The 17,527-nt window shown below is 40.1% G+C and overlaps 2 protein-coding genes and 1 pseudogene across 8 annotated transcripts in view; all 3 read right to left on the bottom strand.

The window, feature by feature from the left end:
• LOC123499522 (piggyBac transposable element-derived protein 3-like) overlaps positions 1-17,527 on the bottom strand; it is a 59,187-nt gene that overhangs the window by 5,384 nt on the left and 36,276 nt on the right. For 4 of the 7 annotated variants that reach the window (XM_045247585.1, XM_045247582.1, XM_045247583.1 and 1 more), the window contains one exon: positions 15,136-17,523. The exons of 1 other annotated variant lie outside the window; for it this stretch is intronic. In XM_045247585.1, coding sequence (XP_045103520.1) covers positions 15,725-17,523 — 1,799 coding nt within the window. In that variant the 3' untranslated portion in view covers positions 15,136-15,724. Of the gene's footprint in view, positions 1-15,134; positions 17,524-17,527 lie in introns of those variants that run through there. 2 more of the 7 variants (XM_045247587.1, XM_045247589.1) reach the window with 1 other exon arrangement.
• Positions 1,135-4,108, bottom strand: LOC123499526 (piggyBac transposable element-derived protein 4-like). Its single transcript, XM_045247592.1, has 2 exons — positions 3,968-4,108; positions 1,135-3,859 (listed from the first exon to the last, which is right to left on the bottom strand). Exon 2 carries the CDS (start codon positions 3,124-3,126, stop codon positions 1,846-1,848), a length of 1,281 nt encoding a protein of 426 aa, XP_045103527.1. The 5' UTR covers positions 3,127-3,859; positions 3,968-4,108; the 3' UTR covers positions 1,135-1,845.
• Positions 5,197-11,286, bottom strand: LOC123499525 (annotated as a pseudogene).

Here is a 17,527-nt window from a genome sequence, read left to right on the forward strand (position 1 = left end):
GGCAAAACGTCCCGAGTTTTGAGTGGTGAATGAGTACCTGGGAGGTACTGGATTTGCTTGGGGACGAATTGTTTTTGCCTGCTAGGGGCAAGTCGTCCTCTGCGCTTGAGGCGACACATTTTGGTCACTATAAGTGACCCGTGTAGGTGGCGATTCGTTGCTTGCAGTGATGGCGACTAGAGAATGTCAAATTAGAGCGACCCGTCGCTCCAGAGCGGCTTCTCGCTCCAGAGCGACCTGTCTCCCCAGAGGAAACTGTTGTCTAAAAAAGAACTGCCGACCCAAAGCGACCTGTCGCTCTAAAGCGAACTGCCACCCTAAAGCGACCTGTCGCTCTAAAAAAGCCAAAAAGATAAGGTGAAAAACCCGTATGGGGATCCTGTAAAAGGACAAAGTTGAGAGGTGGCTAACACTAAGTAGGCGAACATTTTAGCTGCTAAAAAGGGGAGCTGCTTAGGTGTTGCCTGTGCAGAGGTTCAAGACGAACTGAGGTCCAGAGCTCAACGCTCCTCCTTATATACTTGACCAAGGTGATGACGTCACGACTGCCGCTTTAAAGCAACAGGCAGGTGTCGCTTTAAAGCGACAGCTACTCATACGCTACCAAAAAACATGTTTTTCTTCTTTGTTCATCTCGAACGGAAACTAAGAAGAGGGCCAAGCAATTAAAAAGGTTCAAGAAAGGCTTACGAAGGCTAACACAATTACGCAATGGAGAAATCGAAAAATATATCGTCTTGCTATCCTATTTTTGTTCTTCCCAAATTTCATTATGCTACATTTCTTAATGTTGAATTCCATCTCCCATCTTTTACTCCATTCCCATAGTTTATCTAAGTCCTGCTGTAGAGTTCTACAAACATCGTGCAACCCAACTTTCTTCAAAAGTTTTGCATTATCTGCAAAGAAACTCATATAGCTTTCTACTCCTTCGTCCATGTCATTTATGTATATTGCAAACATAATTGGGGCCAACACAGAACCTTGCAGAATCCCACTTATAACTTCCTTCCAGGTGGACTCCTTATCTCTAATTGTCACTCTCGTAGTTCTTCCAGTTAGGAAATCCTTCATCCATTCCAGTAATTTTCCTTTTATTCCCCCTATATCTTCCAGTTTTCTTATTAATTTTCCGTGTGGAACAACCCCTAAAATTTGGGGACGTTTGGTTTTTCGCTCACGCTAACTCGGGAAGTTTGGCAAGAAACGCACAAAATAGCCTCTATTTACATACTGATTACAATTGAAAATTCAAGAAACAAGTGAGTACAAATGGTGTTCTGCCCACAAGCAACTCTTTCTCTTTGCAATGCAAAAAACCAGAAGTCTCTAGATGCTATGGTTACCAAAATATCACAGGTTGAATGAGGTGGTATAATCGGTGTACGTGGCCTTGTGTCCAATCGGCGCCAGCGGCCTTAGCTACAGCGATAGAAAACGGGCCCCTTGTATCCTCTCTCTCTCTCTCTCTCTCTCTCTCTCTTTTACTATTATTATTTTTTTACTTGTTTCCACACCACCCATGAGGTAAAGTCAGGGCATGTTTTTTTTATAGAGGTATCCCCTGTAGGCCTAAATCCTCTGTGAATCATTTACAGTGTCTGTAGTTTTCACTGTCACTTCTCCTTTACTAAAGTGTCATTATCACATCACTTATGCTACATCAAACACTATATACACTTATTTACACTATTTATTTGTTCTTATTATTGTGTCACTGGCACATCACTTATACTGTGTCACTGTCACATCTCTTATATTATGTTGTGTCACTGTCACTTCACAACTCTAGAACATTATATTACACACGTATTTACACTTATTCATAGTCTCCCACACTCCTTGCTAGTACTGTTCTTCCGAATGGAAATCTGAGAAGCAGTCTACAGCGCACAAGGCGACATTGCATGAGCTGCAGTGGTATCTTGTTTCTACCCGTCTTTGTTCTCTGTGGGCGGTATGCTTGCAGACTATGCAAGACCGAAAAGGCGTCCTCCCTGAAGCCAAGCGAGGGTTGAGGGTCAGCCGGTGTGTTTTATTGAAATCTACAGAATGCAGCCGGTCTGTGAGGAGCATCTGTCTTGGGCCTTCAGGTTTGCCTGTGATGGTGCCAAACCTCGACAATAGCTGCCTGACTAACTCTTTCTCAAAGCACCTGAGAGAGAGTTTCGTATTGCCAGATAGCTGCTTGTATAGGATATGAGAGTTCAGCACCATTACATCCACAAGGTGGAGAAAAACCTTTTTGTACCACGTTCGGGTCTTCCGCAGGCTGTCAATTTCACTCACCATCATGTTGCTCTTGTCGACGAGTCGCATGTTGACATTATAGTCAATCACTGCATCAGGCTTCTTCACTGGTTCACCTGTGTTGTGATCAACTTTGCCACTGTCCTGCAGGTCACCTGTGTGCATCGTCGAAAGCATATTCACAGGATGTCTGTCCATCCACTGCATGGCCAGCATTGGTCCAGACTCTTTTTTCTGGACTTGTCCCCTCGACGTGGCCCGGAAAGCTGGCCAGTGCTTCCTGTTAGCTCTGACAGTGCCACAGGTGCCTTTTTCTTCCCGCAGGAGGAACTGAGTGAGTGCAGGTGAAGTATAGTAATTATCGGTGTACAGGATGTGGTTCCTCTTGAAGTGTTTATCCAGGAGAGTCTTGACAACAGCTCCTGAGAACCCATGAGGGCCTGTCTCCTGGATATCCACATCCGTACCTGTGTAGATGACAAAATCCAGTATATATCCCGTCTTGCAATCGCACAACACGAAGAATTTCAAGCCAAAACAGTGGTGCTTAGACGGGATGTACTGGATGAAATTCAGTCTCCCACGGAAAAGTACAAGCGACTCGTCGATAACCAGTTTCTGGTATGGTTTGAAGAATCTCCTCATCTTCTCCTGAAGCAAAGATATAAGGTAACGAACTTTATATAATCTGTCATTAGGTACTGGGCCCATATTAGTGGCAAAGTGGAGAAATTTGTATATACTCAGGTACCTATCCCTACCCATATATTTTCCAAATATTGGAGTATGAATAAGTTCATCTTTGCTCCAGTAGTCCTGAGCTTTGTGTTTCTTTACATGAGGCATCAACATTGTATGAGCTAACCACACATACATCTCTGAGGGGGTCACGTCATTCCAAGTGGAGGAGTGGGAATAGCCCCAAACTAATCGTGGATCTTCCCAGTTGGCTAGTAGTTGCCTGTGCAGGTTGGTTTCATTGACGATTAGCGATATCACTGCCACATCAAAAATGCCAAGAAATAATTCAAAATGCTTGATGTGGTAGTGCAACCAAGTTCAGGCTGTACACCTGTTGGGTTGTCAAACTCGAACACAGCAGGTGTATGATCCTCACAGTCCCTCCACACGATGGCATCAACCACACCCTGATGTGGTGGTGGTGGTGAAGACGGGGGTGAGTCAGGGTTGGGAGGGTTGCCGTGGTTTGTTTGCCCCAAGATAAGGCGGCCCCTCCTCCCCCGATGCTGTCTCCTCCTCCTCCCACTCGCTCTTCCACCACGTGCTCTCCATGTTGCTGCTGTTCTTGTTGCTGCTGCTGCAGCATGTAATTGGGTGGGGACATCGACCTCTTCCTCATCCTCGCTGGTGTCTGAAGAGAAGTCCAGCCTTCTCTTTCTATCCTTCTGGAGGTAGGAAGAGGTAAGCAGAGAACGGGAGGAGAAGGTTGAGTGAGGAGTGCTGGAAGTTGACCCTTGTGCCACGGGAGATAAGGAGGACGAAAATAGATCAGACTCCCTTCTATGCTCTTCCCTACCTCTCCCTACTCCTCTGCTTGTGGAAGGGACTGCTCGTGTATCTACAGGCAGTTCCTCTGTCCTGCTGGGGCCTGCAAAAGGAGTTTGAGAAAAATCTGAATGTAATCAATTGAAATGTTGAAAAATTTTTCAGTGATCTATTTTTTATAGAGTTTGCAAAAATTATATAAAATACACACCAGTAACAGGAATTGCTGGTGGTGGTGGTGGAATATCATCCCCCACGGATACTGTCGTGTTGGGGCCTATAACAGGAGATTGGGAAAAAAATATATATAAATAATCAATCAAAATGTTTGCAAAGTGATCTAATTTGTATATTTTACCCACCCACTCAAAAAAAAAAAAAAAAAAAAAAAAAAATATATATATATATATATATATATATATATATATATATATATATATATATATATAAAATACTACACACCTGAAATAGGAGTTGCTGGTGATGGTGGTAGAATGTCCTCCCCCTCGGTGGTTGAACCTCCTATATCTGTATCAGAGCAAAGAACATTGCTATCTTCACTTTCTATTATTGTAGAAACTGTTAATTCCAATGCCCTTTCGATACCACTCTCATTCAAAAGTTGTCTCCCTGCAACATGATGAGAGACCCGAGGCGTAGAAGTAAGGCGCGCGGGAGAGGTGACGGAATCGGACACCGTGGAATCACTTTCGCTTTCACCATCCATCGTGGAAGTTGGTGACACACTGACCTATAGCACTTGTTTACTCCCGATGAGTGTTGCCAACTCACAAGCAAAGAAAACGGGAAGAAAATAGCCAAAATATAGCCCAAAACATCAATCGACGTGCCCCGAGTCTTGCGTGATGAATGTCTATCAACGTTCCCGAGTAGGAGGAGGTAATCAAATACTTTTCTTAAATCTAAAAATACACTATTAACCCATCCATCTCTTTCCTATGTAAAGTCTATGACTCTAGAGTAAAAGCATATATGGTTTGTTACACATGATCTTCCTTTTGTAAAGCTTTTGTAAATGTCTTTCATTAATTATATTTTTTTCTTCCAAATGTTTGGTCCATCTTTCTTTGATCACACATTCACATATTTTAGCTATTGTACTTGTTAGGGACACTGGCCTGTAATTTGTTGGATTCTCTTATTTCCTCCTTTATATATTGGCGCAATATTGGCTTTTTTCCACTTCTAGTGCTTTTCCCTTTTCAGTGGAACATTTTATTATATTGTATACCTTATTTGCCAGCCCTTCTCTACACCCTTTCAATATCCAATTTGCAATTCCATCCAGACTGTGTGATTTTCTTACATCTAAATTTCTTAGTTGTATCATTATTTCCTGCTCCGAAATAACGATGTCTCTCATCGCAGGAGATTTATCCCTTTACCGCCTGATTTTTTGGGGTTGACTAAAACAAAATATCCAACGCATTTTTTTATTATCTTTGATCTGATAAATAAAGCATTACAAAAAAAACTGGGAAGTACAATCTATATACAGTCCCTGGACAAATTATTAGATGCACCTTGAATTTTTTAGAATTTTGCAGGTTTTGAATAGAAAACGTTGCTAATTAGAATCAGACATGCCTGAAATTTACAGATTAAAGTAGTTTGAATACTTGAGGCTAGTAAAAACCCATATCTGATAATAGTAGATCTTTATTTCTACATTATTGACCAATATGTCATCACTCAAGGACAAAAGGCATATAGTCAATATTTTGTTATACCTCCTTTTGCGGTTATTAACACTTCGATACGCCTTGGCATACTATCAATACATGACTGAACTGCCTCCTGGATCTGTGGATGATGATTCCAGACATGAATTATCTTCTCAATCAGTTGATGCTTCGTTGTAATGATATCCTTTGCCACTTCTCTCTTTATCAGCTCCCATACATTTTCTATAGGATTCATATCTGGTGAATTTCCTGGCCAGGGAAGTAGAGGAACATTCTTAATTAATGAATGTTTTCTACTCGTAACATGCAAAATACAAAGAAAACCAAGGTGCATCTAATAATTTGTCCAGGGACTGTATATAATATTTTCTTAAAGGAACAAATTTGTCCCTTCAGGCACACGACACTTTTTTTTAAAATCAACTCCTAAACAAAAACAAATATCAAAATTTAATGAAAATGTGTTTCTGATCTAGAACCTATTGTCCAGAGGCACATGTGAAGAACTCTACTTCGTGTGAAAGCTCAGGAAGCAGTTTTTCTTTGTATTACAGCACAGATGTACTTTACATTTGATGCAGTACATCTGTACTTTTCCATTGCATCCAGGCAATTTACATTTAGCTCTTTTTGGTGAAACTGCTGGAAAGTGACCTACAGAATCTCCTATGATGTCTGTTTCTGGAATAGGCATTGTTGCCCTTCCAGCTTTTTCTTGGCTCTAAAAGCATTTACAACAGAGGTGCTAGGTCTCCTCTCTCTCTTGACACAGTTTTTCCAGACATCATCAGAGATTTTGCGAGCTTGAACTTGAACTCACAAAGGGGAGTTTGGTTTTGTGGTTTCACCTTCAAAGTTTCTGCATCACGTCTGTACAGCATCCAGCTGTTCACTACTGTCAGATCTATGAGGTGGAAGATAAGTCTATGGTAATATTTCTTTGACCTAAAGAACATTCTATAATAGGATATCATTTGGTCACAGAGATCAACACCACCCATATAGCCATTATACTGCTTCACTATGTTAGGTTGTGGGACCTCAACTTTTTCTCTTAGCTTCTTATCATACCTTACACATTTGTCCACTGGATAACTGTTTAGGAATGATGAAGCTAAGTGTACAGATCTTTTATCCATCCATTTTACAGCTATTATTTTTACGCTGTCTGCCTGCGTTTCCCACTCATCATAAGAACCACGACCTTGTGTTGTTAGCTGTTTGTCTGTTTTGAATGCTAAATTTTGCAGTCTTACTGGTTGTACAGTGCCGCAACACCATATACCTCTAGTGGCCAAGTTATCAAAGAATAACTTGTGGTTTTTGAAACTAGGAATACTTTCTGCTAGCTGAAGGACTGAATTTGCACAGACGTTTAGGTCTGGAACATTTGCATTATCCACTCGAGCAGTCTTGCCAGTGTATGGGAAAAAATCATATACAAAACCCTTATGGTCTGCCAAGACAAAGATTTTATATCCCCATTTGTGTGTTTTTTTTTGGAATGTATTGTTTCAGTCCGGAATTACCCTTGAATGGGACCATTTGCTCGTCAATACACAAATGTTCTAGCATTGGTATCTGCCTGAATGAATTTCTGAGATAATCAATGAGAGGCCTTACTTTGAATAACTTATCTGTCCCATCACTGGTAGTATTATCAACTAAATGAAACTTACATTTTATCTGTTCCCATCTGTCTCTACTCATAATGGATGCTACAGTTTCGTCAAGTCCTGACCAGTGAAGCCTAGTCTCAGGAAGTTTACTAAGTGACATATGCATGCACAAGCCTAACCATTGTTCCATTTAATTTTTGTCTACATTCAGAGGTTTATTTGGATCTTCTTGCAATGCATAGAGGTTAGACTGCTCTACAAGAAAGTCTATAATGTCAGAAGTGAAGAATTTCCGAAAGTAATCAATGGGTTTCAGCAAAAGTAATTCCTTCTCTTCCTCTTTGTTGTCAAAATTCAGGGCAGTGGCTGAACAGTCCCTGTTCTGTATAGGGCTCCAGTAAAGACGACGTTTCTTCTTATGTCGCTGCACTGTTTGTTCTGAAACTGGCGATGTACCATCAATCTCGATAACCACTGGCGAGTCGTCAACCTCAGCTTCACTTGTATCTGTATAAGAGAGAGAGAGAGAGAGAGAGAGAGAGAGAGAGAGAGATATTAGGCTATGTTAGGTAAGGTTAGATTTATCTTGGGATAGATTAGGCTAGGCTATGTTAGGTTAGTTTAGGTTTGGTTATGTTACACTAGATTAGGTTAGGTTAGTTTAAAAAAACAAAACCAAGTAAACAAACCTGAACTTTCGTCCAAGGTGGGGACAAATTCTGGGTCATCATCCTCTACATCACTGGTGGCCAGCAAGTCAAGTTGAAGCCTATTCTTTCCATAGAACAGTAAAGATGTGAATGATGAGGACGGGCCTGCAACATAAATGAATATTACGTAGAGAATATTAGGAATACTAACATTCACTTATCCTATGTTTACAGTCATCAGTTTCATTCACTTGCCTGAAGGGACAAATGTGTCCCCTTATAATAATTTATCACATATTTATTTTTTACATGAGCAAATTCTTGTTTGATGATGTAAGTAAGACTCATGCACTTAACGAGCTAGCATGATTTTTTATAAGTCATATACTTACCTGATGTAGCATCCATAATCACTTGAAAATGAAGGAGACAGCACAGCATGCCACACGTCCTACTCCTATGAAACTATTGTCGATTCTGGCAGGAGATGGGCTAAAGTTGCCAGACACTGTTAACGAGTGAATGTCAGTGGGTGCCAGATATGTCCTCACCGGCACAGTAGAAGAAACATGCTATAATTCTCCATAGACTTGCATATAAACAAAAGGGGACGCAAATGTCCCCATAGGCGATAAAGGGTTCCTAATTCTTCACAATTACTGTTTTTTTCTCTTGTAAAAACTTCTTGAAAGTGTCTGTTCATTATTTCAGCAATTTCCAATTCATCACTATATTCATAATTTTCATAAACTAGTTTCTCTATCTCGTGTTTGTTTTTTAACTTTCTGTTTATATATCTATAAAAGATCTTTGGCTGACCCTTGCATTTTTCAATTATGCTTTTCTCATAGTTTTTCTTTTCTTCTCTTCGTATTTTAATATAGTTATTCCTTTCTATTATGTAGTCTTGCCACTTCCTTGGACGTTTGTCTTTTCTCCATATCTTCTACATTCTATCCCTTCTATCTCTTGCTTCTTCACATTTTCTATTAAACCATTCTTCCTTATATTTGTCTTTAATTTTCAGTTTTGGTACATATCTATTCACTCCATCATTATAAATTTCTTTAAATGTCATCCAGTTTTCCTCCACTCTTACCTGGTTGTCAAATTTAGTCCAATCCGTCTTTTGGAAAAAGTCTTTGAGTTCTCTAAAATTTGTTTTGCTATATGTCAATATTCCTTTTCTATGTTTTTCATTTCGTTCATTCCTAATCACTTCCTTGAAGGTCGCTACTATTAGTACATGATCACTTTTTGCCAAAGGTGTCTTATACTCTACTCCATCCACAATTTCAGGTTCCGTTGTAAATAATAAATCAAGTCTTGATAGCTCTTCACTATTCCTAAATCTGGTGTTTTCTTGAATCCATTGTGTCATTGTATATTCCATAGTTAACTCCAGTAATGTGTAACCCCATGAATCCTCATTTCCCTCTGTAGTCATATCTTCCCAGTGCACTTCCTTACAGTTGAAGTCCCCATTATTACAGTATTTCTTTTCTTTTCTAATATTTTGATTAGTGAGTGTTCAAAACTTCCTCATATTCTCTTGGACTTCAAGATCTTGTCTTGGGTGGTACATAGCAGACTACAAATTCTCTATTCTCCATGTAATTTTTCCCAACTACAACTGAAATAATTTCTGCACTGTTTTTGCCATAATTTACGTTTGTTACCTTTAGGTTTTTTTTCTTTAGTATCATCACTCCTCCACCCTGCTTCACTTTTCTATTTTTTCTTATAGATATTGTACAGCCCATTCCCAATGGGGTTTACTGTCAGTTGATCTCTTAGTTTTGTTTCTGTGATCCCCATTATGTCAGGCTCAACTTCTTTGATAAAGTTGTTCAATTCATTTATCCCTAAGACAAGTCTATTTATATTAGTATAAGCAACTTTTAATTTTCTACATTTCCCCTCATTTCCTCCTCTGCTCCTTCTTCTCTTTCCTTGATGTACCATTTCCTCACTCTCATGTTCCAAACCTTCCAAAAAAAAATTTTTTCCTCGGTCTTTGTACGTTTCTCATTTCTTTCACTTCATTTCTCAATTCTTTCAATCTTTCTCTTTCTTCCAAATTCATGTTTCTTTTTATCCATACATCTTTGTATACATCTGAATGAGCTAGTTTTCTTGCTCTTGTTAGCAGTTCTTCCACTGCTACTTGTGACCTCAGTTCTATTTTCATAGGTCTTACATGTCCATCACTGTATTTCCCCATCCTGTACACTTCTTCTATTTCACTATCAAGACTTTGTCCTTCATCCTGAATTGTATTTATGTCTCTTGCCAACTCTTTCTCTTCTTTTTCCCTTACATACCAGATTGGATTTTTCTTTTCTTTCACACCCCATACTACAAAACATTTCTTCTTGTCAACTGTGTCTCTGACTAGGTCTTCTTTCTCCTTAATAACTATTACTGTGTCTCTTTACCTGTCTTGTATTTGCTTTTTCACTATTTCATTAAAACTCATTTTCTGGTTCTCACTTTCCTTTTTCAATTCATCCTTTAATTTTTCCTGTAATTCCTCTTTCACTTTTTTGTTGTTGTCTTGCACCTTCTGGTTCATTTCCTGAATAATGTCCTCATAATCATTGCACTTTTCCTTCTAGTATAGGCTCTGGGGGGGTGTCTGTGTACATTTCTCTTTTACAGCTAAACCATGCATTTTCCTCTTCCATATGATGAGGACTTTCAAAAAAGGTTGGGTAGAACTTTCGCACCTGGTACGTTTTCTCTGCAGAGCTCAGTATGCAATTATACCTCGGCTTAATTTGGCCGAAATGCTGGAATTCAGGTTTGGCTTAATAACCATCGAGGAAATAGTCTTAGAGTAAAAAATCCTTTTTATTTATCATGTTGAGATATAGCAGACACTTTTATAACATGTTTCAATGGCACTGACATGATTTTTCGACCAAAATGATGCATTTTTGGCGATTTTCTGATGAAAATTCACTTTCAGTTTGAAAGTCACGAAAGGTTTGCAAGCTTCCTGAGTCACTAACATCAAATGTAGAGAAGCCAAACTTGGTGAAAAACATCCTTATGGGGTCCTCTCATCATTAACATTACCATTCTTTGATTTCTATGATTCACTGTCTGTTTGAATGTCACGACGGAGACATCATTTGACGGAGGATCCCTAGCACAAGCCACAATCAGGTGGATTTTGACATGGTATCTCTGTATTCCTTTTAGAATGGATTTTTACATGAAAGTGGTAACGCTGTTTTGCAATGACAGAAATTAACACATCTGGTCTCGGCAGCTCTACAAAGGCATGTGGCCCTGGCACATGCTGTACAGGAGCATACAACTGTCCAATGGGGCTCCAGGCTCTTCCACGAGGTTTCAGGCACTAAATGGTCCTTTTCACACTTGTACCCAAAATCTTCTGCCATCAGTGAGATTGTGTGTTCATTACCCATTTCCAAGGCATGGATAATGCTATAGGCATTGTAGTAGCTACGTTTGATATGTGGAAGGAGTCCTTGGCTGGTGGGGGGCAGATTGTGATGTGAAGTCCCTTTAGTGTGATGGAAAACCTCTTCCGCATGGCAGAGAAATTCTTGGCCTTACTTACTGGTCTGAACACTTTGACCAAATACTGTTCTGCATCTCTGATGGTAGGTTGTGACAGGGTCGGCAACTTCCCAAAATGCCTAAGCAATCTTTCTGGGTTGGCCTTTAAGGCACTCTTCTTTGTGCCGACTTTGCTGGTGATGTCGCACCCAGTAAGGCTGTGTACAGCTGGTAGGACTCTGCAGAGGTCATGTCCAAGTTTTGTATACATGGTATGAAGAGGCACATATCGAGTGGTTTCTCCAACTCCAGCACGTACCCACAACTCTTCCAGGCCTTTCCCCAGAAACACTGGCATATGGTACAGCAGAGCAACAATCACATCCGTGTCACTGGTAATGACCACACACACCCTATGTTCATTTTCAATGCAGTCCAGGACATGCAGAGGGATGCGCAGGTCCGCCTCTTCAAAATTTGATTGCAAATGTGGCAGGGTCTTTTCTACACCTTTGTAGATACTGCGGCATTGCCATTCTTCCTCCTGTCCAGTCACCTGACCGAGCACAGTTGGGTATTCTGCCATGGGGGAAACACTTGAGCAGATGTACTTGTAGATTAGTTTTTCGAGCAGATCTTTGTTGCTGTTGGAAGGCCAAAAGGAATCCATGTGTTTCGGTAGCTGGGATGAAGGATCGATCGAGGTGTATTCTATGGGCACCTTTTCAGCTCGCCTCTTCCTCTCACTGTCCTTGACAGAGGCCTTGTCTGGATACATGTCAAAGACGAAATCACAGCGTCCAAACCTGCGGTACCCTTCAGATGTTGAAATGAAAGTGGCAAGTAGGTCTTGAAATGTTGAAAGTTTGCTGAGGTTCACCTTCCGAACGTTGGCCATCACATCCAATACGAAAGCTGAATTGTTTCTGTGATTGTAGTTGTAATCTTCAGGTTTGAGATTTGCCTCTAACTCCTTGATCAGCAGACTTTTTGCAGGCTTAGTCATCATTCCTTCATTATCAAACAGCACTGGGGATGGCACTACATCATATTGCAGGAGGTCTTCGGTCTTGAGGCCACGTTCCCTAGCAATCTCAATGTTTCTCTCTGCTATGTTCATCTCCCTAACTGTTGACCTGATAGTCTTCTGTTGCTTGTTGTGGATGGTTTTCATTGTCTTCAGATTTGCACGGTGAATGGTGCTGCTGATTCGGGCAGTTTTCTCGACGAGCCTTTCTTTCCTAAATTCCAGGTACCTCTCTTCCCCCTTTTTTAAGGCACTCAGCATGTCCTTTCTAATGTTGTCGGTCATGACCTCCTTTGTCACGTAGTTTTGCAAAGTTGTGGAAGATGTTGCTGCTAGTGGAGATCCTTTCTCATCAATGAATTGCATCATCCTCTGAAGCTGTGACTCTTTGTGGTCAGTTGTGGACTGCGATGATTCATGATGGCTGTAAGTCTCGTGTGTTCTGTCCATCACATTTGCGTATTGGCGATGAAGATTCTTCACCGCCATCATCTCATGGTAGATCAAATCCCATTGAGCCACATACTGCTTTTGCTTTGCATGCCCAATGACACCATCACAGCACTTGGTTGACAGGTTGATACTTTGCTCTAATTTCTGGTCTCCCCCAACGGCAGTGAATCGCCCAGGCTTTTCTTTGATTGAAAAGTTTCCCTTTGCAAAGTTCTCATAGACTGATGGTGCAGTCTCAGGAAGACGTCTCATGTCCTCCAGGTAGAGAGAACACCACCTCAAGTAGTTGGTTGAATCATATGCAGTGAACAAGTACAAAGCACGTTGTACAGCATCCAGATGGAGCTCCCAAAGTCCTTCACGATCAGCCCTCAGAAGATCTCGCACCACAGTCATCATATCCAAGAATGTAGCCCAGAATTTGAAGTTTTCATTAGATTCAGACCGTGCTTTGATAAATTTGTCCAAATTGTCAACGAGCTTTAGGGATTTCTCTTGAAACTTGTCCATACATTTCTGACTCTTAGTGATGTCTTTCTTCTCTACAGCAGACTGAATGTCTTTCAGGATGGCAAGCTCTTGGGTGTATGGATGGATGCCTTGCTCAGCAAAGAATTCTTGGTAGAGGAGACGTTCAAACGCTTCTCCGAGAGATTGCATACCCTCTAGACAGCGCCCGTAATGGCCACCATTCAAAACAGAATTTTCAATAACCGTAGGACCAAAGACACCAGCTTCTAGCCAAGTGACCTCGGCCCCACTTCCTGCAAGTGACTTGCCAATGCACTTGAGGACAGTTTTGATTAGGTGAAATGTCCCAAGGCATGGCACCAAGGCGCGAAATTCATCTGGCCGCAAGAGCTGTATTTCCCGAACAATGCAGTACACTCCTTCATCACAGTACATAGGTATCTCATTCTGGACAAGTTGGGAGTTGATCTCCATGAAGTTCTTCATCGCTGTATACACTGTAGAGTACTGTGTGACTGGATGGGGCAGAACTGGAAGAAAGGCCAAATTCTTCTCAGGAATGTCCTCTTCAGTCCAAGTGGAATTGCTTGCACTCCAGGATGGCATCATCTGTGACTGAGGGTAGATTGAAACTTTATCTGCACTGAAATCTAGTCATGCAAGTGATAAATAAAAAGGATTTTTTACTCTAAGACTATTTCCTCGATGGTTATTAAGCCAAACCTGAATTCCAGCATTTCGGCCAAATTAAGCCGAGGTATAATTGCATATTGAGCTCTGCAGAGAAAACGTACCAGGTGCGAAAGTTCTACCCAATCTTTTTTGAATGTCCTCATCATATGGAAGAGGAAAATGCATGGTTTAGCTGTAAAAGAGAAATGTACACAGACACCCCCCCAGAGCCAGGACTATTCAGAGATTCATTTTCTTGTTTGAGACAATCCATTTTTTTTTTTATTTCGACATTATCCGATTTCACACTCTCAAAACACCTGTGTTTATCCTTTAAATCAGCGTTTTCCTTCTCCAGATACTTCATTCTCTCAGATAAGTTAGCCATCACTTCCCTTATAAAGAATACATCCTCTCCTAATGTTGCCACATTCATATTATACCTTCTTTCATCCCTCTCTCTAAAACCTGAAAAGGCTCCAGTTTCATTTAACCCTATAACTCTTAAACCTTGTGGTGTCTCGTAAATTTCTCTCCTAGCCATCAATATATCGCTACCACTATCCCCGGACCCCTTCCTCACTCCCGTTGCCATTTTGCACTTGTTTCACTGTTTTCCCTTCACTTTTAAAGATGGGACACCTTTAACAATATATCCTCTCCCAAAATATACAACCAGGCTGGTCAGAAGTCTTGTGATTACAACTCTGCCATGACGGTGTGTGTATGTGTGTGTGTGTGAAGGATAAGTGGCATAGAGTTATGAAGCCAGTAAGAGTATGACTACATTACTTTTGCTAATTTACTGAATTGAAGTTGTGTCTCTGATATATAGTATATTAGCATTATTGTTTTTAATTTCTTTTTTCTACTTAGTTTTTACATCTGGTTTCCCTATGCCATTAGGGCTACAATGGTGGCTCCTGACAAAGGACTTTGGTTTTGGCATATGGAAACTGTTACCCCGGATGGATGCTCCATCAGACTGTGGCAAGGATTCACACCCATGGGACTGAGGATCCTGTGGCTCCCCAAGAATTTAATCCACTACACTGGTACTTCAAGATACAAATTTAATTAATTCCATGATGATCATTGTATATAAAAGAAATCATATATCAGATAAATTTTTCCCATATAATTTATTGGAAATAGAATTAATTCGTTCTAGTGATACGAATTTATCCCCCAAAAAAATTAACATGCCTAAATTATGAAAGTTTTGTTTTTTCATGCACATCTGGAAATATAATTTTGGAAATATAATTTTTTTTAGGAAACTAAAGAAACTACTTATTCTGCAAAATTATCATTATGTAATTCTCATGTAGAAATACAGAGGTGGGATCTCAGAGTCCCATCAGGCTTTTGAAGGTAAAAAAAAGGAAGTAATTTTCACTTAATATAAATATGATTTTCCTTTCATGTAAGAACCATATGAATAAAAAGTAACTTTTAGTAACACATTTTGTGATTATCTTTGGTAATTAACTCCTATCACAGCACTTCATTATCACAAATTATTGTCTTCTTTGTCTGACTGATGTATAAACCTAAAGTAATTTACTATATTTTTATTGAATATGCATAATAATTTCCTAATTTTTGTCTTCCTCTAATTGATTGTGTAGATAATAAAATTTATAGAGCAGGGCCCAGCCTTATTTTTTTTAGCAGAAATATAGTTCTCTTTGAATACCTGATGTGGTCTGAATAGGGCCAGAGGTCTTATTCTATAATTATATTACTCCACAAAAGTGCATAAATAAATAAATTAATTAATTATCAAAATTTTTTCTTGTTCTCCAATGGCAACTACAATTTTTACTCATAAAGCATTTAGGTGTGAAATTCATAGAAGCAATTTTTTGTTGCATTGCAACAGAGATGTATCCCACAGTGACTACAGATTGATATTGGGCGTGATTCTACCCCTTTCTTGGAGCATACCTCACACCTTCCTTTTTTCCCTATGAATTTTGGCCAGTGAATGCCAGTGTTGCTGAGCCTAACAGATGGAGGTATAGTGTAGTCAGTTTTTCTACGCTTGGGGGCTCCTCTAGAACATTCCTTTGAATATGTTAGAAGTCCTTGGGCTAGGTCTCTTCGAAAGTCTAGGAGTGGAAGAGATCCATGACTTTCCTTGTACACAACATAAGCATTGACGATGCACATATCTAGAAGACCCCAAAAGATTCTGTGCCACCATTTCATGCTCTTCCTGTTTGTACCATAAAGTTGTCGAAGCATATCATGCTTATCTACACCACCCATGTTGTCATTATAGTCCTTCACTACTTGTGGGCAAGGGACTATTGCCTTCTTTCTGTCTTTTTCTGTCCTCTTCACAGTTGTGGCTTCAATTCCATGGTAGTTGGATGCCATGAGTACTGCTTTCTTGTCCATCCATTTATAAACAGTTAGGCCATTGGGTGTGGACCTGTAATCAAACTGTCCTCTTTTTAGTTTCTTGTCACCTGCCAGGATAGGGAAATCCTTTCTTGTCTGTCTCACAGTTCCGCAGGCTTGAATCTTGAGGCCCTGCAAGACTTCCAGGAGGGAAAAAGAGGTAAAGTAATTATCAAAGAAAAGTTTGTGGTTTTTGTTATGGAGATGTTCAGTCAGTCTGAGAACTACCTCTCCACCTAATCCAAATTCTTTCCTCATGTTAGGATCATTGTTTTCTCCTTTTCCAGTGTATATATCAAATTTGAAAACATAGCCAGCATTATCAGCAAGACACCACACTTTATATCCCTTCTTGATGGGCTTTATGGGGTTATACTGTTTCAAAGAGGATCTCCCTTTGAAGCGAATCATTGATTCATCAACACTGATATGCTCTCCAGGAGATCTGATATTTTGAAATTTTTTATTCAGGCTTTCAACCAGTGGTCTTAGTTTGTAAAGTTTGTCCTTTTTCATGGGGTCCATCTTTTGGTTGTCATTCAGGTGTAGGTTACTAAGAATTTTGCAAAATCTGTCACGTGACATTGCTTCTTGAATAGGTCTAACTCCCAGGTCCTCTCCTGTGGCCCAAAAATTTCCCAGAGATGGCAGTTTGTGGTAGCTCATCATTATGTTGATTCCAAAAAAAACATGGAGCTCATCTTCTGTCAAAGCTATTGCTTTGCCCTTTTGAACACTGTAAAGGTTTGACTGGTAAACAACTGAACTGATAATTTCTTCATCAAAAAATTCTAGAAAGGCATGAAGGGCAGAGAAATAAACACTCTCATTCTTTGAATATGGTTGAAATTGTACATTTTGAGCTGCTTCTGATTTCTTTCTCCACCGTCTTCTTGCTTGATAGCCTTGGGTACTAGTAGAAGGAAGCTCCTTTTCACTGAAAGTTGGGAGTTCTTGACCATTTGTGCTTGTAGACAATCCTTCCTGATCAGGGTGTTCCTGGTTTGTGGCCACACCTCCTTTGCATTGGGCTGCACCATTTTCACTATCAGCTGTAGCATATGGCTCAGATGTTAGACAGATGGACCTGGGTTGGTCAGGGTCATCTACAAATTCTCCGTCTTCATCCTCTTCTACTTCTGTGTCTGTGTCATAATCTGAGGGAAGGTCCTCCAAAACCTCCAATATACGCTTTTCATATAGTCGTTGCCTTCCAGCCATGTTGGTGTCTGA

This window comes from Portunus trituberculatus, chromosome 50 (genome assembly GCF_017591435.1).
Source record: "Portunus trituberculatus isolate SZX2019 chromosome 50, ASM1759143v1, whole genome shotgun sequence".
NCBI lineage: Eukaryota > Metazoa > Arthropoda > Malacostraca > Decapoda > Portunidae > Portunus > Portunus trituberculatus.